The sequence below is a fragment of the Poeciliopsis prolifica genome, unplaced genomic scaffold, assembly GCF_027474105.1.
Source record: "Poeciliopsis prolifica strain line A6 unplaced genomic scaffold, Auburn_PproV2 SCAFFOLD001, whole genome shotgun sequence".
NCBI classification, from domain to species: Eukaryota; Metazoa; Chordata; class Actinopteri; order Cyprinodontiformes; family Poeciliidae; genus Poeciliopsis; species Poeciliopsis prolifica.
Window position 1 is genome coordinate 282,264 of NW_026562376.1, and position 27,732 is coordinate 309,995.

Genomic DNA, 27,732 nt, shown 5'->3' on the forward strand with positions numbered 1-27,732 from the left:
GTTTGCGCCCGGCTCGGCAGGCTGCGCTGCGCTATAAAAGAAGCGCCTCCAACCCGGAGCCACATCAGCTGATCCACATCTGCAGACCCGCACCGCCTCCGCTCAGACATGGATCCCTGCGACTGCGCCAAGAGTGAGTATCTGGTTCCGGTTCTGGTTCTGGTTCTGTAGTTTGGAGGCTGATCTGGTTTTCTCTCCTTCAGCTGGAAAATGTAACTGCGGAGGTTCCTGCACCTGCGCAAACTGCTCCTGCAAATCCTGCAAGAAAAGTAAGAACATCTTCATCTTCCTCTCTCCAACTGCTTTTAGCTGGAAGCTCCAGTTTCCCTGGTGGAACTGGTGGGACTGGTGTCCAGCTGCTGGTTCTGCTGCTCAGCGTCCTGATCTTTGCTGCTCTTTCCTCGCAGGCTGCTGCTCTTGCTGCCCATCAGGCTGCAGTAAATGCGCCTCTGGCTGCGTGTGCAAAGGGAAGACCTGCGACAAGAGCTGCTGTCAGTGAAGCGCCCGACCCCCTCCCCCACCTGCTGCTGAGGAGGAAAATCTTTCCTTGTTTCCATGTTGTAGAAAATGTTTTGTACTTGTCTTGAAATAAAAACGTGTCAGTATTGTGATGTTTTCCGTGGTTGGTCTCTTCATGCTGAGCTGGAAATATTGCAAGCTGCTCCAGCCTTGAACTCCTGCTCTGACCAGTCACACCAGTCTGAGGTCCTTAACCTGCAGACTGGTGTGAAACTGGAACAGAACCAGTAACGCAGAGTTCAGTCTGACCTGCTTGGCCTGGAGAAGAAGGGTCCAGTTCTGATGATCCGCTCGCTGCTCCAACGCATTCAGAACCTGACTCAGGTGACAGAGGGGGCAGGACACCCTGCCAGTCAGCTGGCTGAAAAGCAACTTGAAACCTGGGTAACTGTTCTGCTCTATCATGTTGCCCTAAAGGCTCTGCCCTAGTGGCTCTTTAGCGCCGCCCTAGTGGTTGTGCCCTAGTGGCTCTTTAGCGCCGCCCTAGCCAATATGGCTGTTTCAACATGTCGGGTACTTGAACCCTGGCCTGGGGTCTTAGCACCAACCAACATGGAGTCTTTTACAGTCCCTGCTGCTCTTATTGACAAACCCACCAAGAAACGGCGTCAAAGTAAATACATGCACGCAAACAAACCAAATCTTTAGAATAATATGTTAGCAAATACTATTCATTTTTAAGCAGACATTACATTTCTAAAAAGACATTTCTATAAATATAAATCCAACATTAAACTTGTAGTGCATAGCTCTATTGCTCCCCTTGGTCTCTTGCTTTTAATCTCAACTAAAAACCAGCTGTTTAGAGTTTTATTTGAAATGTAATATGTATTATTAATGTATTGTTAGGGTTAGGGCTAACCTTTTAGCCTGAACACCCTGCAGAGGAAGAGACAGAGGTAAGACACATCCACACAAAACATTTCAGTGCATCTCAGTCACAATACTTCTATCCATTTGAACAGGACACCATCAGTTCCAGCTGAGATGCCACTGCATAAAACACACAATCGATAAAATACTTCAACCTGTTTGTTTCTGTGATCATTCAACACATATTTTTCCAGCTGAGTAAAGAAGACATTTATTACAAAAGAAGACATAGACCTTAAAGATGAAAAATTACAATTTCTCTCTGAGTTTTACAGAAGAAATGACCAGGTCTGCTTAAATGGCATAAAGTATATTCTTAAAGGTTTTGGATCAGATATAATTTCTAAAATTAGAACTTTTCTTTCAAAGTATTCTGTGTCACATCCAGCCCACAAATCCTTTTCTAAAGACTACATTCAGATGTGAACCTGCTGGATGCTGATTCTGATGATCTTTTCTTCCAGCTGCAGACTTGGAGCAAAATGACTCTGAGGATCCAACTGCCAAATGAGTGCAACAAGAAATACGTTTGGTGTTTAATTCCAATGCTCCAAATGTTTTATTAACAATATAGCTTTACTGGGAAAGTTTTTTTTCCCAAGTGTATATAACTGGAAAGAAATCCTAAAATGTTTTGTAAATCTCTATATGTGAATAAAAGTAAATGTGCTCAGTAACTTCACTTAAACTTCACCAACTTTGTTTCGATAGAAACTTATTGAATGCAAGCCAAACGTTTCTCCGTATTAATATTGCTGCCTTGTTTTATTTGTAAACGGTTTTCGAAATAAAAGAAGGAAACTACGCGGAACTAAACTTCGGACGCTGGTTTCTTCAGGAGCGGCGGAAGTGGCGGCCACCGGAAGCAGAGAGCCGCTTCCTCCATAACAGCGCTGCTGCTCTGGGCTCCCGGCGGCCTGGGAAAATGCCTAAGGTGGTCTCCAGGAGCGTGGTCTGCTCCGACACCCGGGACCGGGAGGAGTACGACGACGGCGAGAAGCCGCTCCACGTCTACTACTGCCTCTGCGGCCAGATGGTTCTGGTTCTGGACTGCCAGCTGGAGAAGCTGCCCATGCGGCCCCGGGACCGGGCCAGGGTCATCGACGCCGCCAAACACGCGCACAAGTTCTGCAACGTGGAGGAAGAGGAGCAGGCCTTCATCAAGAGGCCGGAGGGCATCGAGCGGCAGCACCGCAAGAAGTGCGGGAAGTGCGGGCTGCTGCTGTTCTACCAGCATCAGGACAAGAACAGCCCGGCCACCTTCATCGTGGACGGAGCCGTGGTGAAGTTCGGCCAGGGCTTCGGCAACACCAGCGTGTACAGCCAGAAGCCGCCGGAGGCCCCCAAGAAGGTCCGGGTGATGATGACCAAGCGGACCAAAGACATGGGCAAGTTCAGCTCCGTCACCGTGTCCACCATCGACGAGGAGGAGGAGGAGATCGAGGCCCGGGAGGTGGCCGACTCCTACGCCCAGAACGCCAAGGTGATCGAGAAGCAGCTGGAGAGGAAGGGCATGAGCAAGAGGAGGCTGCAGGAGCTGGCCGAGCTGGAGGCCAAGAAGGCCAAGATGAAGGGCACGCTGATCGACAACCAGTTCAAGTAGGACAGAGGAGAACTGGGAGCTGTGGGTGGGATCTGCTGATGCTGATGGGGAGGTTCCACTGCTCAGCCTGGATCTGATGATGCTGATGGACTCTTGGCGCTGCCAGAACAACCTCACACTCTGAAACCTGCTGCGATGCGTTTAATGAACGGGGGAAATGGGATTGTTTTGTATTTCTGACTAACTCTTGTTTCACTAGTTTTTGTTTTCTACAATAAAGTTAATTGTAAAAACTTGCTGTTTTTCTGAAGCAGATGGCGGTTCTGGTCGGGTACCTGAGTCCAGCAGAACCTCTGTGGGCCATTAACAAAGCTGTACCTAATAATGTGGCCCCTGAGCATACAGAGGGTAGAATCAATTCTGTTGGTTTCAGAACTGATGCTGTTTATTTGGCATCAAAGCCATTTTAGGAAATGATTCACAAGAAGAAAAATCTCATCAAAAGTCACTGTAAAGAAACGAGGCGAGGTCAAAGGTCATTCCACTCAACAGGAAGTTCTGCCTGCTTTTTTCAGATTTGGAGCAACTGGAGACCATCAGGAGAAAAATGTGAGTGAAAACTGGATCAGGAGAATAATGCAGGAATAGCCATCTGACCTTTGACCTTGGAAATACAGAAGAGCGCTGGAAGGTCTGATGAGCCTGAAGCTGTCAGTGTTCCAGAACCAGACCCGTCTTTATTGGGCTGAAAGATGAAGAGACCGCTCTGCAGAACCTTATCGGGTCAGAACCTTCCAGAAACAACGATGGTGACGTCAAATCGGTCCAGGTGGACTGAACCAATTCGAAACCTCCACAGTCTCCTATCTCATTATAATGAGATACTATCTCATTATAATGAGATACTATCTCATTATAATGAGATAGTATCTCATTATAATGAGATACTATCTCATTATAATGAGATAGTATCTCATTATAATGCATTATAATGAGATACTATCTCATTATATTGAGATACTATCTCATTATTTTGAGATAGTATCTCATTATAATGAGATAGTATCTCAATATAATGAGATAGGAGACTGTGGAGGTTGAACCCCCTTTCGAATTGGTTCAGTCCACCTGGACAGATTTGACGGTACCATCTGTCGCGCCTGCCGCCTGGAATCACCTAGCTAAATGTAGCTATTTACAACGGTAAGAATTGTGGTTTTGTTAATTTAAATTAAGTCTGCAATATAAGCTAGCATAGTATAAAGTAATCAATTTGTTATACTGACGACGGTAGCTAATTTTGAAGATATCAAAATTAGCTACCGGTTTCTGTTTCTTCACTTCGTCAGTGCACAACTGACTTTTCGTTGATTGTAGTTAATATCTGAGGATTACGTGGTACGTTTATTTGCTGTAATGATACATGTTCAGTCTACCACAAAGTGTAATAACTGGTGAGTAGTTCCTAGATGCTGCATCACGCTCCCAAACCATTGCGACGCCAAAACGATACCTCTAGCCTATGTATTTTTTTAAGTTAAACTAAAATATGTCGTGGCATTTTATGTCACGTACTCTGTCAGAATCTCTCTCTTTTATTAAATTTTAAATACTTTATGTACCTGGTCCCCAAGCAAATAAATAAAATAATAAATAATTGTTTTGTCTGTTTGCAAATCAATTTCTTTGATTTAATCAGTAAGTTCAAGTAACAAACAAAACATTATGTGCTTGGTTTTGTACAGTGCAGGTTGTTTCAGAAAGAGAAGAGTGGATGGTGTGCACCAGCTGGATTTTCACAAGCCTTAACTCATCACACAAGCGGTATAAGTGACTTCTCTGCTATAGTGTGTTTCTCCAGTTCTCCATTGAAAGACCTTTATGCTCCTCAGACAGCTTCATTTTATGTTTTCTTTCCTTTTCTACTGCTAAAGACATTGTCAGTATGGAACGGTACAGTTCTTTGTTATTACCAATAAATATTTTCTTATCTTTTCTGTGAATTTAAAGAGGTTTCTCAAGATGTGTCCATTTAAACCACTGTATATGCATAAATTTGTGTAATTACACAAATAAAATAACTGTGGTAATAGTTATTATAAAACAAAAGTTTAAAAAGATGCATTCCATTTTCTGTTCACCCTTGTTCCTATTGGGGTTGGGAGTTGCTGCTGCCTCTCCAGCTTCGTTCCAGGCGAGAGGTGGGGTCACCTGGACAGGTCGCCAGTCTGTCAAAGGGCAACATAGAAACAAACAGGACAAACAACCATGCACACACACACACACTCACACCTAGGGAGAATTTGGAAAGACCAATTACCCTGACAGTCATGTTTTTGGACAGCGGGAGGAAGCTGGAGTACCCGGGGAGAACCCACCATGCACAGGGAGAACATGCAAACTCCGTGCAGAAAGACCCCGGGCAGGGAATCGAACCTATGACCTTCTTGCTGCAAGGCAACAGTGCTACTAACTGCACCACTGTGCAGGCCCCCTAGTAAAATCATTTCACAAAAAAATAAATAAATTGCGCTTAAAGGAATTATGAATGTCCCGGCCCGGGGTCTTTCTGCATGGAGCCTGCATGTTCTGTGCATGGTGGGTTCTCTCCGGGTTCTCCAGCTTCCTCCCACAGTCCAAAAACATGACTGTCAGGGTAATTGGTCTTTCCAAATTCTCCCTAGGTGTGAGTGTGTGTGTGCATAATTGTTTGTCCTGTCTTTCTCTGTGTTGCCATGCGACAGACTGGCAACCTGTCCAGGGTGACCCCGCCTCTCGCCCAGAACGCAGCTAGAGATAGGCACCAGCACCTCCCAACCGCACTAGGGACAATGGTGTTAGAAAATGGATGGATAAATGGCATTATGAATTATAATTAATTTTTCAGGAAAATTATAATTTGTAGTATGACTTGATTTACATTTTATTGGAAACATGATGGTCTTGTGTATCTTCACCTTCCAGTGTATGATCACAGAATGGATGACCTGAGTGATTTCCTGAGACAAAGAAATATTCCTGAGGAAACTATTGAGACCATGCTGAGAGAGAAGGTACAAGCTAAAAAATAAATCAGTATTTCAAAAACTACAGTTTGTTTAAGGCATGTGTCTAGCAATGTTATATAATTGAATTCAAATAATTTGCATGCAATTCTAGTTCCATAAGTTTTAAAATAAATTATTTTTTATTCTTCTTGTTTAGATTGATAGCAGTGTCATCCAACTCATGACAGATGAAGAGCTAAAGAGTTATTTGCCATCATATGGAGACCGCATCGCCCTATTAGGATACTGTAAAAGGAAGGAAACTGGTCCCCCAAACAGTCGCAAATCAAAACTGTTTGAGCGCCTGAAATCAAAGCTGGGTAAAAGGAAAACTGCTCATCAAGATGGTTGTGGTCTGGAAAAAGAGAGCAATCTGAAACAAACGTTAAGAAGAATGCTCTGAAGTCAAAGAGAAAAATAGAAATAGGCTGGCTGCTTTATGATGAAGACCAACAGGCTTTTAAACAAGTAAGAGCAAGAAGAGGTGGTGGAACAAGGAAGGTTGATGTTTCAAAGGATGCTAAAAAAAGTGAGATAATCCAAATAGCTGTTGGCATTTTCTTTCCAAATGGAAGAAATAGAGAAGGGTCCATAGCAGATTTTGAAATAGATCTGAAAGATTATCAGGAAGTGGCAGTTGATGACAAAATCACTGTTGGACAAATGTTTCATGTTACAAAAACTGACTATTCTCAGGTTTTACCTGACCACCCATAAAAAGAAGGCTAACCAGTCAGTCAGTCAAGATGAAGTTTTGCCTTCACCATTTTTTCAGGATCAAGCCAGTTCTGTGAGTCGGCCCTCTTCTTCATCTGCTGTTAATGTTGCAATGACCAGCCAATCTACAATGTCCACAGAAGTAACTCCTGACTTTCTATTTATTGGAAACATAACAAATCATGACAATATAAACTTTTCACTTCAGTCTACAGAGCTTAGGGAGGAGGATTTGGATAGCAGTGGCATAGTGTTTCTAGGACCATTTTCTGACAGTGAGCCACAGATTTTGGACGATACTTTGCCAATATCCCCTCAATCCACATCATCTGCCAAAGCAGTGAAGGAGATACTGATAGTTCACAGAGGACAGGTACTTCCTGAGCTCATAGCACATTTCTGTGATGACAGACTTTTAGATAGAGACTTCAAAATCCAGCTAGTCCTGCCAGATGGAACTCCTGAGATGGGATATGATGACGGAGGAGTCGTCAGAGACTGTCTTTCTGAATTCTGGAAAGAATTCTATGACCAGTGTACTACAGGAAACACTTACAGAGTGCCTTTTCTGAGACATGATTATGGACAGAGCCAGTGGGAGAGTGTAGGCCGAATAATTGTTTTTAGATGGACAAGAGAGAAATATCTTCCTATGAAGATTGCACCTGTCATACTAGAGCAAGCAGCCTTTGGACAGGTAAAAAGTGATGTAGTGGAGAATTTCCTTAAGTGCATGCCTGAATCTGAGCGCTTTGTGTTTCAGTCATGGCAGTCAGACTTCAGCAGTGTTGACCAAGAGGAATTGATAGAGATTCTTGATAACTACAGTTGCAGACGAATGCCAACTGCCAGCAACGTAAATGAAATCCTCCAGGAGCTTGCACACAAACACTTGTCCAAGAGCCTGCTTATGTTATTGAACAGTGGGCCAAAACACTCAGTAACACCGGGAACAGCTTCCAGGATCTTTCTTCAGTGTATGAAAACTTACAACCAAATGCAAGAAAAGTTTTGAAGTCCATTGTCTTTCCTCAGGAAATGAGTGGTCATCAGAAGGACATTCAAAAGTATGTTAGCACATATATCAGGAACGCAGATTTGCAGCATCTGTCCTTGTTTCTAAGGTTCTGCACAGGTTCAGACCTGTTCTTGGATAAGAAAATTCTTATTGATTTTACAAAGATTCAAGGGTTTCTCAGAAGACCTGTGGCTCACACATGTAGCTGTGTCTCGAGCATCTCAATCTATTATGATAGCTATCCAGATTTCAGTGCTGAAATGAACAAGGTTTTGGACTCTAATGTATGGGTCATGGACATTATTTAAAGATTTTAAAGTGATGGAGGAAGAGGAAAAAAAGAGATTAAGGTGGCTATTTAAAGTAACAAGTTGCCTATCAAAATCTAAGTAGATGTTTTCCCCCAAAATTTCCTTATCAGAATTTAAGGTTTTACAGATAACAATTTACCAGGGTGATGTTACCATTCCCAAATTTCTACAGATGTTATAAAAAGGGATCACCTATTTGTGAGAGGTGAATGTTTGTTTGTGCAGCACAGCTGTTGGTTTGTTTAAGGGTAGATTGTCAAAACTCTACCATATATGCACAAGTTCTGCAAATTCAGATCTGTTAACTGTCAGTGGAATGTCAAAATAATGGATTTTTCTTTGTTGAAAGAATACAAAATAAATATATTTTGAATAAAGTGTAGGATCTGTTTATATTTTGCTGTTGCACTGTAAACATATTTATTGTCCATAATACTGAAAAACATATATACGGTACAGACCAAAAATTGGACACAACCTGCAAGAAAGCTCATTTACTAACCTGACAGGTCACACCTGTGAGGTGAAAACCATTTCAGGATGACCTCTTGAAGCTTATCAAGAGGTCGTCTGTGATTACTGTGATTTGCATTAATCATATTTACCTTTTGCAGTAATCACAGCAAAAGGTTGCTACTTTTGAAGAAACTACAATATAAGGCGCATTTTCAGTTGGTTTACACTTTTTTGGTTTAGTACACGTGTCAAACTCAAGGCCCGGGGGCCAAATCCGGCCGCCGTAGCTTTTTATGTGGCCCTCCACAGACTACACTAAACACTAAGTGTGATTAAATATTATATTATCAATCCTATCAATGCAGTTTTTTACTGTTTACTGCCAATTTATATCAACCAATCCCTCCAATTTCTTGAGTATTTAGTTGATGTATGATTATAGTCCATGATTTATACAGCGAGTAAATAAACAGTGACATATTATAAGTTCCTGAAGGGAAATCTTCAATAATATTATGTAATTTTAAGAATTCATTGACATATTAACCGTTTGTGAACAGGTTTTATCACTCATTCTGGCACAACCAGCCTTTAAGAGCCTTCATGATCTTGATTTGGCCCAAAACGAAAATGAGTTTGACACACCTGGTTTAGTCCATATTTCCACATGTGTTAATTCATAGTTTTATGCCTTCAGTGTGAATACAATGTCAATACATGAAAATAAAGGAAACTCATTGAATGAAAAGGTGAGTCCAAACTTTTGGTCTGTACTGTATGTCAAGAGTAATGACAACATTTGTACTCTTATCGAATTAATACCAACTGCAAACAATCATGTTGGTAGGAAAATTGTCACAAATGGTTATCTGTTAGTAATAACATGATTAAAACATTGCCTTGTACATATAACACTTTCCCTGACTAAGTAAGGGTAAGAAAACAGAGAACCTGCAAATGCTGCCACTATTTAGTGCTGTTTTGAAGAAGAGGCTTGTATTTTTGCAACAATAAAGAAGATTTAATACATAGAAATTAGTAGATTGACCTTGACCTCAATGTTGAAGGAAACTAAAATGTATTAGTGTTTTTAAATAAACCATAGAAACAAATTGTAACTCATTCATGCATTTAAGTTTTACAATCGCAATGTTTACACAGGACATACTGACATAATATCTGACTTGTTAACCTGGGCGATTTAGAGAAACTATTCCCTCAGCCCATCACTGATCATTTGGCGGAGTCTTACATAAAGATTAGTAATTTCATATACATCATCTGTCATTACCAGTCTGTGCTCTGTCATGAGTTCAGTGCATAAGTGAAATACATCGACATCACAGGGAAAGTCCTTGAAATGACATTCTTCTACACATATTTCCAGCTTTGTTAGATTAGCAGACTGTAAAAAGTTTGGAACCCCATACAGGTTGGGAACACCATGCATTAATGTGGGACGACCAGGAGGAGCCCGAGGATTATTTGTAGATCGTATTCGATGGTCATTCCATGTATGAACAACTTCATCCAGCTCCATCTGTATGATAAAAAAATTGAAAAAATAAAATAAAATAGTTGTTAAAAAAAATTCATGCTTCTGTATTATTTGTAACTTATTTCAAATTTGTGTGCTAAAAGTAAGAAGTAAATTTATAGTACCTGTATTGTTTGTAAGAAGCAAAACTGGATCAGTGATTTGTCCAGAAAACTGTCAACAAAATAGCCATCAGCTTTAAGCTGGTCGAAATGTTCCATCCAAAACTGGGTACATTCACTTCTTAAAGTGCACCACCATCGCTCTATCCTTTGATTTCCTGTACTCGGACCGAGAATAACAGAGTCAAAACCATTTTCATTCTCGGTGTTGTGCAGAAATCCTTGCATCGCTGCCACATAAGTGTTCTCTGTGCCATGATCCATTCGTATCTTTTGAGGAAATCCATTATACTCCATCACAGCGTCAATGAAATAGCCAGCAATAATGTGAGGATCACTATTAGTCTTATATGCTTCGAGCCAGATCATTTTCCTTGAAAGGCCATCTATGCATCCATTAATACATATCCATAAGGCTTTAATTTATCGTACCCATCGATGTGCCAGACATAGTTTGGTCCCCGACTGACATATAAGCGTCGTCTCAAGCGATTTTGTGCACGCAGGTCAACCCGGTTGGGATCCAATAGGCGCATCAAAAGACGTACTGTTTCTCTGTCTGTGACTATGCCAGCCATCCAACATTTCTGGTGCATCCACCTGTAGCCGTGCTGTCTCCCAGATCCTTGTAGTTGATGCTCTATAAAAGAGGCCACTTCTGCAACATCTGTCTTATTTTTTCTACGCCAAAGGCGCTTCTTTTGCAGTCTTCTCTCCAGCATCCGGAGACTTAATTTGACATTATGGGTTTCTTCCAAAACTCCCAAAATTTCAAGATTAGTAAAACCACTTCTGAAGTATTGCTCAATGATGTTATCAATATCCATTTCTTTCTATCAAGCTGAGCATATTTCAAACTATAGGGCCAACTCAAGTTATCTCATTATAATGAGATACTATCTCATTATTTTGAGATACTATCTCATTATAATGAGATAATTTTATTTAATTTTTTTAACAGAGTGGCGGAAACGGGCTTCCATAAAAAAAAAATATCCGGGACAAAAAAAAAAAAAAAGAATCTGTGTCAGAAAAAAAAAAAAATAATTATTGGTCCAGAAAAAAAAAAAAAAATTTGTGACAAAAAAAAAAATTGTGGGCCAGAAAAAAAAATAAATAAATAAAAAAAAATCTGTGACAAAAAAAAAAAAAAAATGTCACAATTCGGACTGATGGCGCCAGCAGCAACCACACAGACGCGAGTTGTGGCGGACAGCCAATGTTCTGGAGAAAATGTCTGATTTAAGCGACTTTTTACGTGCCAGAAGAGTACCAGAAGCGTCCATTGCACTAATGGAAGAACAAAAGGTGAGTAAATCAAATGGGATAGTTCAGTGTCTAAAGCCGAACGGTTACGGCTAGCTGTTAGCATGTTTGTTAGCATACGCGGTTAAAGGAATAAGCTGATTTACAATGTTAGATCACACGGATGAATATAGGATATAACAGCTGTTAATTGCTGGAATTGTCTCTAAAGTGTTTGGTATGTTTATTTTATTGTTGTTCTGTTTGAATGTTTTACAATTAAACTAAGGTTAGCTGTATATGTCAGCCACCTTCTAAATAAGATGTCTGCTGTGTTAAACTGCAACTTTTAGTTCAGTAGAGGACAGAAACTATAGTACAAAGTGACAGACGTTTATATATGCATATATTTAAAAGGAAAATATTATATAGCCACCGATATACGGCTGGTTGTAGATCTGATCATTATATTTATCAACACAAACTAACGCGCCTATCTGCTATTTTATTTATGTTTATTATATGTTTGTGTTACGACGTTGGAAAAAGTGACATTATGAGCTTAACTAAATCATTTTGCTGCATCGTGTGATGTGTCAGCTCAAGACTGATATTGCATGTCAATCCCTGAACTAAACTATCTGCACATTTATTGCTCAGGTGCAGAAACGATAGGCTTCATTTGACTAAATCAAACTTAATGTGATATTTAATTTTTGTAATAAAAAGGAACTGTTAATATTTCCTTGTGTGTTTTTATGCTTGATACCTGTTATCTTAAGTAGACTATATATTTATGAATCTGTGTTTTTATACTTACTTGCATGCTAATCAATTCAGTCCTTCCTCTTTTTCAGTAAAATAGAGGATTTAACATTTACTGCTGCTATTATTGTAATTCTCCCCAAACAGTAAATTGCTTTAAGCAGAAACGTAAGGGTACAATCTTAACTGTAACTTTGACGTTGATTTGCAGAGTAAATAATTGTCCTTTCTCATCTTTTTCTGTGCAGATTGACTGTGATGCAGTAGGTCTCATGGACGATGCAACACTTGAAAACTACTTATCTTCATATGGAGACAGAATTGCTGTTTTCAACTACTGCAAAAGCAAACAGCCATTGTCAAAAAGAAAACAAGGACTTCTTCAAAAGCTTCTGGACAAAATGAAGAACAGAAATGAAAGTCCACAGGAGACCATGACTCATGAAAGTACAAGACAGAAAAAGAAGCCAAAAGGAACAAAAAATGTTGAGATTGGATGGATACATAGTGATGGAAAAACTACCAAACAGGTGAGAGCAAAGCAGGGAGGTGGCACTAGAAAAATTAAAATGGCCACTGATTCTGGATTAGAAGACATTCTTCAAGAAGGAAAGACACTTTTTTTTCCTGATGGCGCATCTCCTAAGGGACCTGAAACAGATTTTGACATTGGCACATTGACATTGAGGTGTCAGTCTTTTGTATTTGGTGTTGAATCCAACAATACAATTGAAAGTTATAGAAAACGTTTTCCTTAATTTTATAAATGTTGTCACTAAGCATATGTGCTGTTCATCTGTCATCAATCAAGCTGTGAGATTATTTCAGTATGTTTTGAAGAAAACTACTTGTTCCTAATGTTAGAAAAAAAACAATGCAATGGAAAAGCTGAGGTTATTTGAACAAATTTATGCAATATTGTCATGTTCAAAAATTAGGTATTGATCTAACACCTGTACAAATTTCATCAACATACAGATTTTTTGTATGTGTATTTTATCAATTAGCACTTGTACTATCTGTGCATCTGAGATGACGTTATTTTTGATACCATATAAGCTTTAATATATTTTATACTAACTTACAGATGTATACAAGGTTATATCAATCTGAAAGTTTGTTTTAAAAGTTAGGTCATTGTAATGGCCATGGTTTTTTGTAATATTTTGCTAATAAAATGTTACTTTACCCAATACTTTTCTGTTATGGTTTTCAACATGTTAACTAAGCTTGGCTTTTATTTGAAAAGGTCTAAAAACCAAAAGTATTTAAATTGCTGAATTTGAAGATAGTTATAAAAACTAAAAAAATATTCTTGTTTTTTGAAATTTAGCAAATACAATTTTGCTAATTTTAACAAATTTAAAACAATAACAGTTGGGGTGCTGTGGTGGAAAAGCACAAGTCATGTATGGAGACCTCAGTCCTGAACGTGGACATCACACGTTCGAGACACGACCTGATGACCTTAGTTGCACAGTTTCCTTTCTCTTATTACTCACTTTCCGGTCTGACCACTGTCTTAGCTAATTTCAGATAGTGATAAAAAAATGACTTTTATCAGCTGTTCCTAAATATCTGTAATCAATTGTATTATGAAAAGACTTGGTAAACAAAACATTGAAGTTCATTTTTATTTCACAGACAATTGTTTTCCATGTGTTCAATTTATGACATTCTTTTTGCTCTTCTGCCATTTTGTTCACATCTCAACCATACTTACAATATCTTTAACAGAACAGCATTTTGTTTTAAAAAAAAATATATATATATGAATCACAATGCATACCCGTTTAAAAGGACTGACATTTGGTTCATAACTGATTATCATTGAATAACTTTGCATCAGCATTGTTCCTTCAAATGACTGAAAGCAAAACAAACTATGGGTTAGGAAATCTTGTCAACCAAACTGCAATTTTAATTTTTATCAGCACAGTAACAGCTTGTACATTAATGTCAGGTCATATCAGAACTCAACAAACAAACAATGACAGCAATAAACTTTCATGTTCTGGTAAAATGATGTCAAAAAGGTTCTGTTTGCTTGCATACTTTTCATTCTTTAATTAGATGTAGAGCAGGAAGCCCTGTTTAGAGGGCACCTATCACATTGCAAACACTATACAATGGCATGATGGAGATAAATAGCAACACTTTTTAAATGATCTTTATGCACACTGAAAGTTGCTAAATACTTTGAAGAATTTCTTCTCTTAACCTTATATACAAATCAGCAGCAATAAGTGGATCTCTTGAGGCCTCCAAGTTGCGTTCTACCATAAGCAGACAACAAAGTTCAAAGACTGTTTCATCACAGGGATATGGACCTTTTGGTGTACACTCTTCCATACACACAGTGACCTCATCCAGAGAAACAGGTTTGAGTCTGTCAGTTTTGTGCAGCTCTGGAAATGAGTACATCACCACAGGTCGGCCCGATACTGCACCCCCACTTGCCCGGATTTTGTGAGTTCCATGTGTTCACAACATCATCAAGGTCATCCTGCATAAAAACAAACCATAAATGTTTAAAACTAAAAATGTAACTGTAGCTTTTGCTAAAGATGAGGCATATATTAATCAGCATTTATAGAAAGTGACCTCTAATCAAAACCAAGCAGCAAGAACAAAATAGCAATTCCAAAACATTTTATTCTGCACATAAAATGATTCCCCAATGTATGGTAAAATTTACAGATAAAACTTATTTTTAAAACTACACCAAAAGAAGTGTAGGGGAACACATTCCCAAGTAATTTAAACCATTTTTATTTCTAGTAAACATACCAGAAGATATGCTTTTCATACTTTTTAAAACAAAAACATTACAGTGTACCAGTATACACCTTTACCTGAATAAGATTAAGAAAGCAGAATTGGATAAGGCTTTTATCCAAAAAATCTCCTGTAAAGTGACCATCAACCAGAAAGGCTTGAAATAAGTTCATCCAAAACTGTGCACTCTGTTTATGGAGGGTCGATCAAATTGGATAAGGCTATGATATTTTCCTTTTAAATATATGCATATATAAACGTCTGTCACTTTGTACTATAGTTTCTGTCCTCTACTGAACTAAAAGTTGCAGTTTAACACAGCAGACATCTTATTTAGAAGGTGGCTGACATATACAGCTAACCTTAGTTTAATTGTAAAACATTCAAACAGAACAACAATAAAATAAAACATACCAAACACTTTAGAGACAATTCCAGCAATTAACAGCTGTTATATCCTATATTCATCCGTGTGATCTAACATTGTAAATCAGCTTATTCCTTTAACCGCGTATGCTAACAAACATGCTAACAGCTAGCCGTAACCGTTCGGCTTTAGACACTGAACTATCCCATTTGATTTACTCACCTTTTGTTCTTCCATTAGTGCAATGGACGCTTCTGGTACTTCTGGCACGTAAAAAGTCGCTTAAATCAGACATTTTCTCCAGAACATTGGCTGTCCGCCACAACTCGCGTCTGTGTGGTTGCTGCTGGCGCCCATCAGTCCGAATTGTGACATTTTTTTTTTTTTGTCACAAATTTTTTTTATTTATTTATTTTTTTTCTGGCCCACAATTTTTTTTTTTCACAAATTTTATTATTTTTTTTTTTTCTGGACCAATATTTTTTTTTTTTTCTGTCACAGATTTTTTTTTTTTTTTTGTCCCGGATTTTTTTTTTTTCTCGGCCACAATTTTTTTTTTTTTTGTTTGTTTTTTGGGCCACAAATTTTTTTTTCTTCTTTTTTAACCTATTCTGAACCACTGAAAAAAAAAAATCTCGGACATTTTTTTTTTCCAGTGGCCCTAATCCTCTTCCGTATTCTTCTCATCAGTGGCGGTAATGCTACTAAAAGTTTTTTGCTAAGAAGATAAAGAAGAAGAAGAAATTCTTCCGGTAGGGACTCACTCTCGACCAATCACAATCAAGCTTCAGAAATACCGGGCGGAAGTTGGATTCCAGTTTCTTCTGAAGGAAACTGTTTTCTAACTGAGGCTCTTCAGCTGCTGGTGAAGCCCGGAGGAGACCTTTGCTGCCCCAGCTTCTCTGTCCAGGTAAGAAGCTGCTTCATCTTCAGCAGCAACCAGCGAAACATTTAGCACCACTGTTAGCCTGCTAGCTGACTGTTAGCCTGCTAGCTGACTGTTAGCCTGCTAACACGGCTAGCTCTCAATACTTCAAACACGTGATTATCTAAATGACTAAAGTCAGCAGATAAAGTATCAGTTTGATATTTCTATGTTTTCTTTTGTGAGTTGCGTTTTAACATACTTCTTAGTGTGTATTTTTAACGCCAAAAGCTGTCAGAACAGCTCCATGTGCGCAGAAGCAGATGCGCAGCTTTCATGTTTACATGTTCATTCATTTAACAGTCGGCACAATAAATACTTACTGTTGTTGAAAACCTGGCAAAAAAGATGAAATGATACAAATGATACGTCCTTGATACAAAAATCGGTATTAATTCTGTTCATGAGCGAAAGAGAAACTGCGTGCTGATGAGACGTGACAAATATTTTATAACTGGGAGGGAAAACAAAGTGAGACGTGAAAGAAAAAAACGTGGAACATATTTTGTTGAATTGAATAAAATTAAGAGACAGGTGAAGAACTGAGCAGAAAAACAAAAATCCATTCATCATGTTTTGTTTGTTCAGTTGCAATGGCAGCATTTTCTACTAGATATTTAATGCCGAAGCTCCTTGATGAGGGGTTAGAAAGACATTATATTTTTATCAGTAAAACCAGAAAATACACGGCATATTTTATTTTTCAAAGCAAATATTATAGTGAAATTGATGTATCCTAAAACCTTCATATATTATTTTGACATTTAGAAAATATAATTCAGCTGAGCTGAAATGAAATAAAGCAATGTGGTTTCATGCAGTTGATGCATATTTAGAGATGAAACGTTCATCGTGAGACATGTGGGCTCCTGAAGGAGAGAATACAGAAATGGACATGGATTTCTGCTTCTGTCGGGACTGAAAGGATGCTGGAAGTGTTTCATTTCCCAGGCCTGAACCACAGCAGCGTTTATCCTCCATAAATCCGACCTGTGTTTGTGTTTCTGAAGGTCTTCCTCCTCTGTGAAGCCATGGATGCAGAAGGCTTTGGGGAGCTGCTGCAGCAGGCTGAGCAGCTGGCTGCAGAAACCGAAGCTGTGTCTGAGCTGCCGCACGTTGAGAGGAACCTCCAGGATCCAGCAGGCTGGAGAGCGGCTCCGGTCTAGAACCCTGACCCGGACCTCCCAGGACGCAGCTGATGTTAAAGCGTATGTCATTCATCGCTTCCGATCAGAACTGGACAGACCCATTTAGCTGTTGGAGGGACTGGAATGCTGTGGTGGACTGGTCTGCCCTCTAGTGGCCGTCAGCAGTCTCTGTGTCTCACTGTGTGTGTGTGTGTGTGTGTGTGTGTGTGTGTGTGTGTGTGTGTGTGTGTGTGTGTGTGTGTGTGTGTGTGTGTGTGTGTGTGTGTGTGTGTGTGTGTTCCTCTTCAGCTCCATCCTGCTTGGGTCCAGAGGCCTTGACATATTCCACATCTCCCAGAGACTGGAGAGTCTGAGTGCTGCCACCACCTTCGAGCCGCTGGAGCCGGTCAAAGACACCGACATTCAGGTAGAGTCCCAGAGCGCCGGGTCGGGCCGGGCCGGGCCGGGCCGGGGCCAACCTGCTAATTTCAGAACCCCAGACCTACACTAGTTGTCTGTAGGGAGCGCAGTAACACCCCTTTAAATGTCAACCGGACTGCCAGGATGAAACAGAGAGACATGTCTTCAAGCATTTTCCATTTTAATAATGAGACAGTTGGTGGATTTGGCCAGTAAAGGTTGAACTTTGACCCTTCCTCTCGGCAGACTGATGTCTCTTTCTTCCTCTGGTCAGCTGATTTCTGCTGGTCCAGAGGCTTTCACAGCCGGCTGACAGGAAGAGCAGATTGCTGTTAGTTCTTAGGTTGTTGCTGAACTTCGGTAACTTCAGTTGGAGATCTAATCTACCCCCCCTCCCTCCTCCTGTTGCAGCCCCCATCCTTCTCCATTGCTTGCCCCCCACTGGGGGAAGAAGTAATGAAACCCCCTCATTAAGTAAACATGACCCTTAAGAGCATGATTAGCCTAATCTCAAGACAGACAGACATCGGAAGCCATCAACTGAGGGTAAAAATCTGTTGCTGTAATTGCTTTGGGGGGGTAGTGGGGGTAATGGCAGGAAGAAGGCAGCCTTATGAAGTGAAGGAAGTGAGAGAGTGACAGCTGATGGAGGGTTAATATGTGACAGAGTGAATGGTTCTTCCTGAACCCCCCGTCTCAAATCTCACGTGGTTCAGTCCGTTCACCATAAATCCTCCTGCTGCCGCTCCGCCGTCCTCCGTCTCTTCCCGTCACTTTGGATCGTCTGGACGCCTCAGCATGCGTGAGTCTTCCTCACACTGATGAAGAGTTTCCTCTCTGCTGGGAGGAGGGGGGTCCAGTTCTGGTTCTGGTGTTGGTCTGGATCAGCTCAGTAGTTTTTCTGTCGTTTCTTCGTTTCTGATGATGACTCAGACTGAGTTCAGCTCTATGACTTCCTGTTAGAGTCCAGCCGGTTCTGGTTCTGAGGCCTGGCCCGGTTTTGTAACTCTGTTTCAATGAAACATGATGTTTATTTCTTACTGTTATTGTTATCATGGAGCATAAATCAGCCTCAGCCCTTGGGGTGAGCTGGGAAGTATTACTCCGTCTGTTGTGGGTACCGGTCGGGTTCTGACTGGTTTGGACCGTACTGATGTGGTCGGCTGCTGCCTTCATCTAACATATGCTGCTCTAATTGCTTTGCTTTTATTATTCATTCTATTTTATTAGCTTCAGGTCTATAGTCTGTGGCTCATCCAGTCTATTGGATTTATCTCTATTATACTGTTCTAGCTCTATTCTAGAAGTTCTCTCCATTTCATTCCGTTCCTGTTCTAGTTTTTATCCGACTCGTTCTGTTTCTCCTCAGGGTTTCCTGAAGAATGAGAGGGACAACGCTCTGCTGGCTGCCATCGAGGAGTCCCGCCGCAGGGTCAGTACACCACCAGAACCGGGCCAGAACCGGGAGGAGAAGTTGCTGCTTGCTGGTTTCTCTTGTTACTGATTTTGATGCTGACCTTTGAACTCGTTCTAGCTGCTTAATAAAGGTGAACTGAGGATCAAGGGTTTCCAAAGTGCGGTGAATTGTGGAGACTGTTACTTTTAATAGGAACAGAATTATAACAAATTAAAATCCTCCAGTAGAAAATGTCGACTACAGCACAAAGTATTCAATATCCAGCTTATTTTTTATTGCTTTTAAAAATGAATTGAACTTGGCTATATAATTTTGTTAAATTAGTTTTCATTGGTCAGAATTAACAAAAATTGTTTCATAATCTGCTGTGGAGTCTTTTCAAAATATGCCAGATGGGTAATGAGTCAAACCTGCAAAACCCTCTGTACGTTTTGTCGAGGCTTTGAGGGATGCAAAACAAATCGGAGCATTTAGTTTTTCCTTTTTCCACTTGTTTTCCTGGCCTGAGAGTCCTGCTGATTCAGGGACAGTGGGGACACGCTGCTACCAGGAAGTAGCAGGTGATTCGCCTGTATTTGGGTTTAATCTGACTGGAGGTTACAAGACCGGTGGCGATGTGCTCCAGATTTCTGTCTCCCTCAGCAGGAGACTCAGTTTCTCCTGTCTCCATGGTCTCTGCGTCTCGGTGTCTCTGTGGACGGTTAAAGTAGAGCAGCCGGTCCTGGTGGAGATGCTGAAGCCTGAACGATGCGAAGCGATTCCATGTTCAGTGGTGGTGCTGCGAGTGAAACCTGGAGCTGTAGCGACACCTGCCCAGGTGTCCATAAAAATGACGTCTGTCCCTCCGTTTGTCCCCAGACCTTCCTGCTGGCTGAGGAGTACCACCGGGAGTCCATGCTGGTTCAGTGGGAGCAGGTGAAGCAGAGGGTGCTGCACACGCTGCTGGGGGCTGGAGAAGATGCGCTGGACTTCAGCCAGGATGTGGAGGTACGGCTTGCAGACGCTGCAGCTGCGGTTTACTGATCGCTGCACGTTTATTGTCAACATCACAGTGCATCAGTATCTGGATGGACAACAGTTTTACCTGAACTCTGTGTTAGCGATCAGAAATCGCATCGTCATCGTAATTTCCCCCAAATTATCACGTTTTCCTGCGATTCCCTCCAGAATTGGATGATCTCTTCTAGAATTGATCATCACTTTGATTGACAATGTTATCTTTCCTCCACACTGTTAGCCGTCGCTCTTCCTCCATGCAGCTTGTCTGTTTAGCCATCCAGTTATTAGATGGAGTATTTTTGTCACATAATCTGGTAGAGCCTGCAGCTGCTGGTGAGGAAACGGCAGGAATCAGACAATCTGATCAGAAATGACATGCAGGCAGTTCACTGGAGCGAACCGCAGCTCCAGAGGGCTGGTTCGGCTTAGACATCCGGGTCGGTTCTCTGTGACGTTGCGTGTGACTCCTGCTCGTCTGTTGCAGCCCAGCTTTGTGAGCGAGGCGGCGGCTCCGGGCCGCAGCGCCCTGAACAGCGTGGAGGTCGCCTACGGACGGCAGGTGAGTCAATCAGAACCAAACGGAACCTTTGGGTTTCTGCGCCAGAACTTTCTGCTCATTGTTAATAGACGTTCTGTAGAGATTCTGTTACAGTTTAGATCCACACAGCTCAGTGCTAGCAGATGTTCGTCAGTAGCCTCCTCAGAGCCGCCACAAGCTCAGAGAAGGTGGAGGCTTTTATTTTGAAGGTGGTTCTGGCTGGAGTCCTGAGAAACAAAATTAGCATAAAAAAATAAAATGCTCATTTATTGATCATAATGGCCTATTTTTTGTTTGTTGCACAAAGCTTTAAAATGTTGGTCTTTAAAGTTTTAACTTTTGGAAACTCTAGATTTATTTTCTGCTAGTTCTCGTTGGGAGCGGCCACTTCGGTTTTACCAGAAACCGATTCATCATGTTACCAGAATAATGTCGTCATATCACTGCAATACATTCATCACGGTAACAGAATACATTTTATGAGAACTCCAACAATCAGAATGAAAATGAGGGATGTTGAGCATCTTGTGAAGTTTTGTTCTTTATTCTGGTTCCTGTTGAGCAGGAATGAAATCAGCCCAAACTAACCAGCTGTTAGTTGGTGACGTTACCATGGCAGCTGCGTTAAAGCAGCTGAAACCGGGTCGCACGAAGCCGGGAGGGGGCCGATCGATCGAACCTATTGATCGATCAGGCAGCGGCGCTTCCTGTCCGCTGCCTGACGCAGGACTTCACCAGAAGATGTGTCGCCACATTGCCTGCGGCGTCGTCTGCCTCATCTTCATCGTCCTGTTTGAAGACCTCTTCAACATTTTGATTCTCCTGCTGCTGTTTCTCACCGTCAATCATTTCAGTCGGCCGTAACGTTTCGCTTTCAGATCTACGTTTTCAACGAGAAGATTGTCAGCGGACACATCCAGCCCAGCCTGGGGGATCTGTGCGCCGCCGCCGCCACCGGCATGGACGACAAGGTGAGGCCACCGCCTCCTCTTCCTGTTCACACTCCCTGACCTCTGACCTTTAATGCATGCAGGTTTTCTATATTTAGACCAGAAATGTTTCCGTTGTATTATTATCGAGCGAAAACAATCAGGACAGCAGTTATTGAGACTGAAACTGAAGGTTTAATAACCCAGATAACTTTCCACCGGGGCAGAGGAGGCGAGGAGCAACGCCTCCGGGGAGGAGGCGAGGAGGCAACGCCTCCGGGGAGGAGGCGAGGAGGCAACGCCTCCGGGGAGGAGGCGAGGAGGCGACGCCTCCGGGGAGGAGGCGAGGAGGCGACGCCTCCGGGGAGGAGGCGAGGAGGCGACGCCTCCGGGGAGGAGGCGAGGAGGCGACGCCTCCGGGGAGGAGGCGAGGAGGCGCGTTTTAGAACTAAAAGATGTTCAATTGACAGGAAATGTAAAAATATTACTGGGTAATTATATGTTTTAGGAAAACATATCTTGTGAAACTATTTAAACTCATAGCTAGTCTTAAAATAATAAAAAATAAAATTAAGATGAATATGAATTTTTTGCACTTCTGTTTAATCCAAATTTAGTCAGCAGCTCTTTAGCAGCTCTAACGTTTGTGTGTGTTGAGTTTTTAACCAGGGGACAGAAACTGTTCTGGTTGCTCCAGTTTATGGGGCGACATTTTCAGATCTCCGCGCTCATTAACTCTAAGTGGACAAAACATTTGATATGGTTTGATGCTTCGTGTAAACAGAAAAATAATGATAAAATAATATAAAAGCAGCGTGACGCGTGAATACGAGCGAAAGCTCCTCACCGGCTGAACCTGCATGATGAGGTCAGCGCTGTTCGCTAACCGCTAACTCTCCGACCAACCGGGAACACACACATGAAGTTTACAGGGCAGACAGCGCCACCTGCTGGGCAGCGAGTTGAGATGGAAACGACCCACATAACTTGTTCACAAATATAAATCATTGTCAGCGCTCCTCTGAAAGAAAGACTCCAGGTTCTTCCTGCGGTTCATAGAGCTGCACAACCAGAGCTAACGCAGCGGGTTCAAACACTGACCTGGATGTGGAGTTCTCCAAAGAAACATGAACATGTGAACATCCATACAGGTCAGCCTGTGTCCAGTTGGAGTGAAAGGAGGCGCGCCGTCTGCGCCGAGGTGAACTTAAGGAACAAAGCGGCGCGAGGCCCAGCGCTGTGATTGGTTCGGCTTGAAATGCATCAGCTTCTCTTTTAGGAATAAATCCACTCGGCCAGTGAAACGCTCAGAGCAGCAGAGATGCTTTCAATCCGGATTAAATTGAAAATGTAATTTTCCTCTTAACAAAAACAAGCAACGACTGGCCTGGCGGGGCGAGTAAAGCCTGGTACTTTGGGGAAAACCCTGCTGGAACAGCAGCAGATGTCTCTCTGAGCAGTGTTTGTGGCTGGTTCCTGCAGAACGTGTCGGACCTCTGGCTGATGGTCAAGCAGATGACCGACGTGCTACTGGTTCTGGCCAGAGACGCGCTGAAAAGTCGCACCGCTGTGGAGATGCAGATGGCCTTCGTACGGCAGGCGCTCGGCTTCCTGGAGAACCGGTACCGACCCGAAATCACTTCCGCCTCTGGTTCTGATCTTTGGTATCAGCTGAGAGCTTCTCCCGGTCTGCAGGTACAAGAGCTTCACCATGGGAACCGTGTTCGGCAACCTGCATCAGGCACAGCTGGGGGGCGTGCCCGGCACCTACCAGCTGGTCCGAAGCTTCCTGAACATCAAGCTGCCAGGGCCGCTGCCGGGCATGCAGGTTCACTCGCACACACACTTTGGTCACATTTCATAATTATGAAGAAAAATCCCATTTCATCAGAAACGAGGTTTGATATCCTGGGGGAGCGACGCCCCAGAAAACGATCTGCCAGCAGGAAGTGGTAAGGAAACCAGTGACGGTGCGTGCAGCTGATGGCTCCGTGTCACTTCCTGCAGGACGGCGAGGTGGAGGGCCAGCCGGTCTGGGCCGTCATCTACTACTGCCTGCGCTGCGGCGACCTGAATGCCGCCATGACGGTGGTGAGCCGGGCGCAGCATCAGCTGGGAGACTTCAAGTCCTGGTTCCAGGAGTACATGAGCAGCCCGGACAAACGGTAGGACCCGGTCCAGGAGGTCGGTTTGGACCCGGACATGAAGCTGACCTTTCACCTCTCCCGCTCTCAGCCTCTCTCCAGCGTCGGAGAACAAGCTCCGCCTCCACTACCGCAGAGCTCTTAGGAACAGCGCCGACCCTTACAAGCGGGCCGTCTACTGCCTGATCGGCAAGTGCGACGTCAGCGACAGCCACGGCGAGGTGGCGGACAAGACGGACGACTACCTGTGGCTGAAGGTGGCGCTGTGGAGCCGGTGGGGAGGAGGCGTGGGGTCGGTCTTCTTCTCTAATGCCTCTGTGCTTCTGCTGTAGCTGAACCAGGTCTGCTTCGACGATGACGGCAGCAGCTCTCCTCAGGACAGACTGACGCTGCCGCAGCTGCAGAAGCAGCTGCTGGAAGACTACGGTACACGCCTCGCTAACGCTAATGCTAATGCTAACGCTAACGCTGCTCTATTCACTGCAGTCAGTAGGAAAAGATCAGAGGAGCTTCTCTGAGGTCAACTGGAGGAAGACTGCTATCTTCATCATCATCATAAAGATGGCCGCCGCTGCTGTAACAGTTCAGCCCTTTGTCTGCTGCTGGAAACTTTTCCACTGAATTCGACTGGAAGCCCAGAAACTTCTGCACTCCTCTCCCATCCTGTCGGCTCTTTGCCGACAGATGCAGGACAGGCTGCCTCCTCATCCTCTCCTGCATCTCTCTCTCTCTTTCTCTCTGTTTCTTTCTGTTTCTCTCTTTCTTTTTCTTTCTCTCTCTGTTTCTCTCTCCCCTTCCTTTGTCCTGCTGTCATGTGACGCTGCGTTTATAAGTGATAAGCGGCGAAGCGCTGCGTCCTGCTCAGCTCCTCAGACTCTCAGCCAACAAGAGGATTAAAATATTTCTAATTAAAACAATGACCCGATGACCTGATGACCCGATGACCTGATGACCCGATGACCTGATGAGCCTCAGCTCAGCGTTTCTAGTTTCTGCTGAAGGACTTGATGTGGCGTTTAGGAAACTGCAGCCATCATTATTTATGAAGTCATGTCCTGGTGACCTCTGACACCTCAGACACGATTTTCTGCTTTCCACAAGAAGGACTCCTTTCTTCAGGCTCATTCCAGAATGACCTCTGACCTTTGACTTGAGACAGCATCTCATCTGGCAGACCACAGTCTTGGACCTTTTGGTTGTGTCTCCATATTTACTGATGATCTTTTATTCAGTATTTAAAAGAGAATCCAGCTCTCTGACTCCAGAGGAAGTTTATTTTTATCCTGGATGATCTTGTCCCTCCATCTTGGAGCCGTTGACCTTCCAGCCGCGCCGCTAACGTCTCTGCCTTCCCGTCTTCTCGTCCAATAGGAGAGTCCCATTTCTCGGCCAGCCAGCAGCCGTTCCTGTACTTCCAGGTGTTGTTCCTGACGGCTCAGTTCGAGGCGGCGGTGGCCTTCCTGTTCCGGGTGGAGCGGCTGCGCAGCCACGCCGTGCACGTGGCCCTGGTGCTGTACGAGCTGCGGCTGCTGCTGAAGTCGTCGGGTCAGAGCGCCCAGCTGCGTGAGTCGTTTTTCTGCTACTGCGGCGATCCGCGCTGCGGGGATCGTGGTCACAGCGTCTCCGTGTCCCTGCAGTGAGCCAGGAGCCTGGAGACCCGCCATGGTCCGCCGCCTCAACTTCATCCGCCTGCTGATGCTCTACACGCGCAAGTTTGAGTCCACCGACCCGCGGGAGGCCCTGCAGTACTTCTACTTCCTGCGGTACGTCCTCCGTCGCGCCTCTGCTGCTGGGTGAGCCTCCGTCTCTAACCGCCGCTGTCCATCTGTCCTGCAGCAACGAGAAGGACAGCCAGGGGGAAAACATGTTCATGCGCTGCGTCAGTGAGCTGGTCATCGAGAGTCGAGAGGTGAGCGACTCGGATCAGGAAGCTTCCTATCCTGAGCTTCTGCAGGTTCTGACAGCACAGAACCAAAGCATTTTTTATTTGACAAATCCTGTGAGCGGAGATGCCAACCCGACCCCCAGAGGAGGACGGAGGCATTAGCAATCGATCCCAGAACAGGCTGACCAGCCGATTGCTGACAAACATTAACACATGAAATAGAAGATGGTTTTAGTAACCAGATCAGGACAGATCAGCGCTTCTTAAATGTGATGAAATGTTTCTGAGGTTCTGGTCTTTGTGTTTCGTCCTGCAGTTTGACATGCTGCTGGGGAAGCTGGAGAAAGACGGCAGCAGGAAGGTAAGACGTCCTCCTCTTCCTCGTCCTCCTCTTCCTCGCCTTCAGGATGCTGAAGCTCTGCTGCTTCCTGACGACGTTGAGACGGCTCCGACCCGTTTGGCCTGAGCTGCAGGTTCTGACTGCGTGCTCTCCTCTGCAGCCCGGCATCATCGATAAGTTTGCAGGCGACACCAGAACCATCATCAGCAAAGTGGCGGTGGAGGCCGAGAACAAGGGTCTGTTTGAGGAGGCGGTGAGGCTGTACGAGCTGGCCAAGGTGAGCAGAACCACAGAGCCCGTTTGCATCGGGTCATCTGGACCTGCTGACACGGTTCTGCTGACTGTACGCCTCGCAGAACCCAGATAAGGTTCTGGAGCTGATGAACAGGTTGCTGAGTCCGGTCGTCGCTCAGGTCGGCGCTCCCCAGTCCAACAAGGAGAGGCTGAAGAACACGGCTGTGGTGATCGCCGACAGGTAACCATGGCAACACTGGCATCATCTAAGGCGCTGGTTTGACCCTTGACCTCGTTTCCACGCCGACATTCTGCTCCCGGTGCAGGTATCGTTCTCAGGGCACAGCTGCTGAGAAGTCCGTCAACAGCACCTTCTACCTGCTGCTGGACCTCATGACCTTCTTCGATGAGTACCACGCGGGTCACGTGGACCGAGCCTACGACGTGAGTGAAATGACCTCTGACCCCAGAGCCCAGAGGTCTGCCAGTGTTAACGTCCATCTGTCTGCCTGCAGGTGATGGAGCGTCTGAAGCTGCTTCCTCTGAGCCAGGACAGCGTGGAAGAACGAGTGGCGGCCTTCAGGAACTTCAGCGATGAGGTGGGCGGGGCTTTTCTCTTTGGGTGGGAGGGGCTTCTTTCTGGCTCCGCCCACCGATGAATCCCTGGTGGAGGTCGATTTCCTGCACAGCAGAGGCAGGCCAACAGGGGGCGACAGACAATCTGGCTCAGAATCATGGCGGATGGGTTGGACGTTCTGGTCGGCTCTGCAGATTTAAATGGTTCATAGTTTTATCCTCCAGCTGGTGGGTCGACTTAAACCCCCCGAAACAAAACTCTTCATGTTTCTCACGTTAATCACCAAATCTGCTGACTCGGTTCCATCTTGGCTGAACAGATTTTATTCTGTCAGTCGATCAATAAACAGTTTGACCTTTCTGACCTCAGGTGCGTCACAACCTGTCTGAAGTCCTGCTGGCCACCATGAACATCTTGTTTACCCAGTACAAACGCCTGAAGGGGGCGCCAGCGGGCACACCGGGCCGCTCACCCAGAACTGTGGAGGACCGAGGCACGGTGAGAGGAAATGCTGTCGACGCTTTCAGAATAAAAGCTTATTTGGTCCCAGAAAACATTAAGAGATAAAATTGATCCGATTGGTTCGTTGATCAAACAGCAGCTGCGCCTTCAGGCCCGAGCGCTCATCACCTTCGCCGGGACGATTCCCTACAACATGGCCGGAGACACCAACGCCAGGCTGGTCCAGATGGAGCTGCTGATGAACTGAGCCGGCAGAACCAGAACCAGAACCTCCCCACCTTCTGTTTTCTGATGCCTCATTTTTTCCACTTCCTGTCAGGTTTTTTTCTTTTGTTTGTACCTTCAAAATAAAAGCTCTTCAGTTGTCCCTGTTTTGTTTGGCATTTGGTCACTTTCCTCGTGTTTGCTGTTGTTTGTCCTCCATAACTAAAACATCT

General features: G+C 43.7%; 3 protein-coding genes and 1 long non-coding RNA gene across 4 annotated transcripts; 3 read left to right on the forward strand and 1 right to left on the reverse strand.

Annotated features, from left to right (window-relative positions):
• On the forward strand, positions 1-608 carry LOC129360140 (metallothionein). Its single transcript, XM_055030258.1, has 3 exons — positions 1-133; positions 204-269; positions 408-608. The coding sequence occupies exons 1-3, from the start codon at positions 109-111 to the stop codon at positions 497-499; spliced, it is 183 nt and encodes a 60-aa protein (XP_054886233.1). The 5' UTR covers positions 1-108; the 3' UTR covers positions 500-608.
• Positions 609-2,241: 1,633 nt separating this feature from the next.
• On the forward strand, positions 2,242-3,228 carry LOC129360071 (STING ER exit protein). Its single transcript, XM_055030154.1, has one exon. It carries the CDS (start codon positions 2,318-2,320, stop codon positions 2,993-2,995), a length of 678 nt encoding a protein of 225 aa, XP_054886129.1. The 5' UTR covers positions 2,242-2,317; the 3' UTR covers positions 2,996-3,228.
• Positions 3,229-13,773: 10,545 nt separating this feature from the next.
• Positions 13,774-15,560, reverse strand: LOC129360184 (uncharacterized). Its single transcript, XR_008605986.1, has 2 exons — positions 15,521-15,560; positions 13,774-14,659 (listed from the first exon to the last, which is right to left on the reverse strand). It is a non-coding gene; the product is annotated as an uncharacterized LOC129360184 (long non-coding RNA).
• Positions 15,561-16,053: 493 nt separating this feature from the next.
• Positions 16,054-27,662, forward strand: LOC129359849 (nuclear pore complex protein Nup93-like). Its single transcript, XM_055029780.1, is given in 24 exon segments — positions 16,054-16,208; positions 17,234-17,355; positions 17,357-17,431; positions 17,660-17,777; positions 19,140-19,202; positions 20,046-20,174; positions 20,671-20,745; positions 21,603-21,695; positions 23,136-23,275; positions 23,349-23,481; positions 23,661-23,818; positions 23,889-24,054; positions 24,130-24,223; positions 25,169-25,360; positions 25,435-25,458; positions 25,461-25,560; positions 25,634-25,706; positions 25,999-26,043; positions 26,183-26,299; positions 26,379-26,497; positions 26,583-26,700; positions 26,772-26,855; positions 27,203-27,331; positions 27,432-27,662. Coding segments are annotated over 23 exon segments (2,457 nt in total). The 5' UTR covers positions 16,054-16,208; positions 17,234-17,254; the 3' UTR covers positions 27,543-27,662.
• The last annotated feature ends 70 nt before the right edge of the window (positions 27,663-27,732 follow it).

What these genes read in the sequence shown, in the direction of transcription:
- LOC129360140 (XM_055030258.1), top strand. Translation starts at nt 109, where the DNA reads ATGGATCCCTGCGACTGCGCCAAGA. An exon ending in TCCCTGCGACTGCGCCAAGA is followed by an intron (nt 134 to 203) that starts GTGAGTATCTGG and finishes TCTCTCCTTCAG; the next exon opens with CTGGAAAATGTAACTGCGGA. An exon ending in CTGCAAATCCTGCAAGAAAA is followed by an intron (nt 270 to 407) that starts GTAAGAACATCT and finishes CTTTCCTCGCAG; the next exon opens with GCTGCTGCTCTTGCTGCCCA.
- LOC129360071 (XM_055030154.1), top strand. Translation starts at nt 2,318, where the DNA reads ATGCCTAAGGTGGTCTCCAGGAGCGTGGTCTGCTCCGACACCCGGGAC.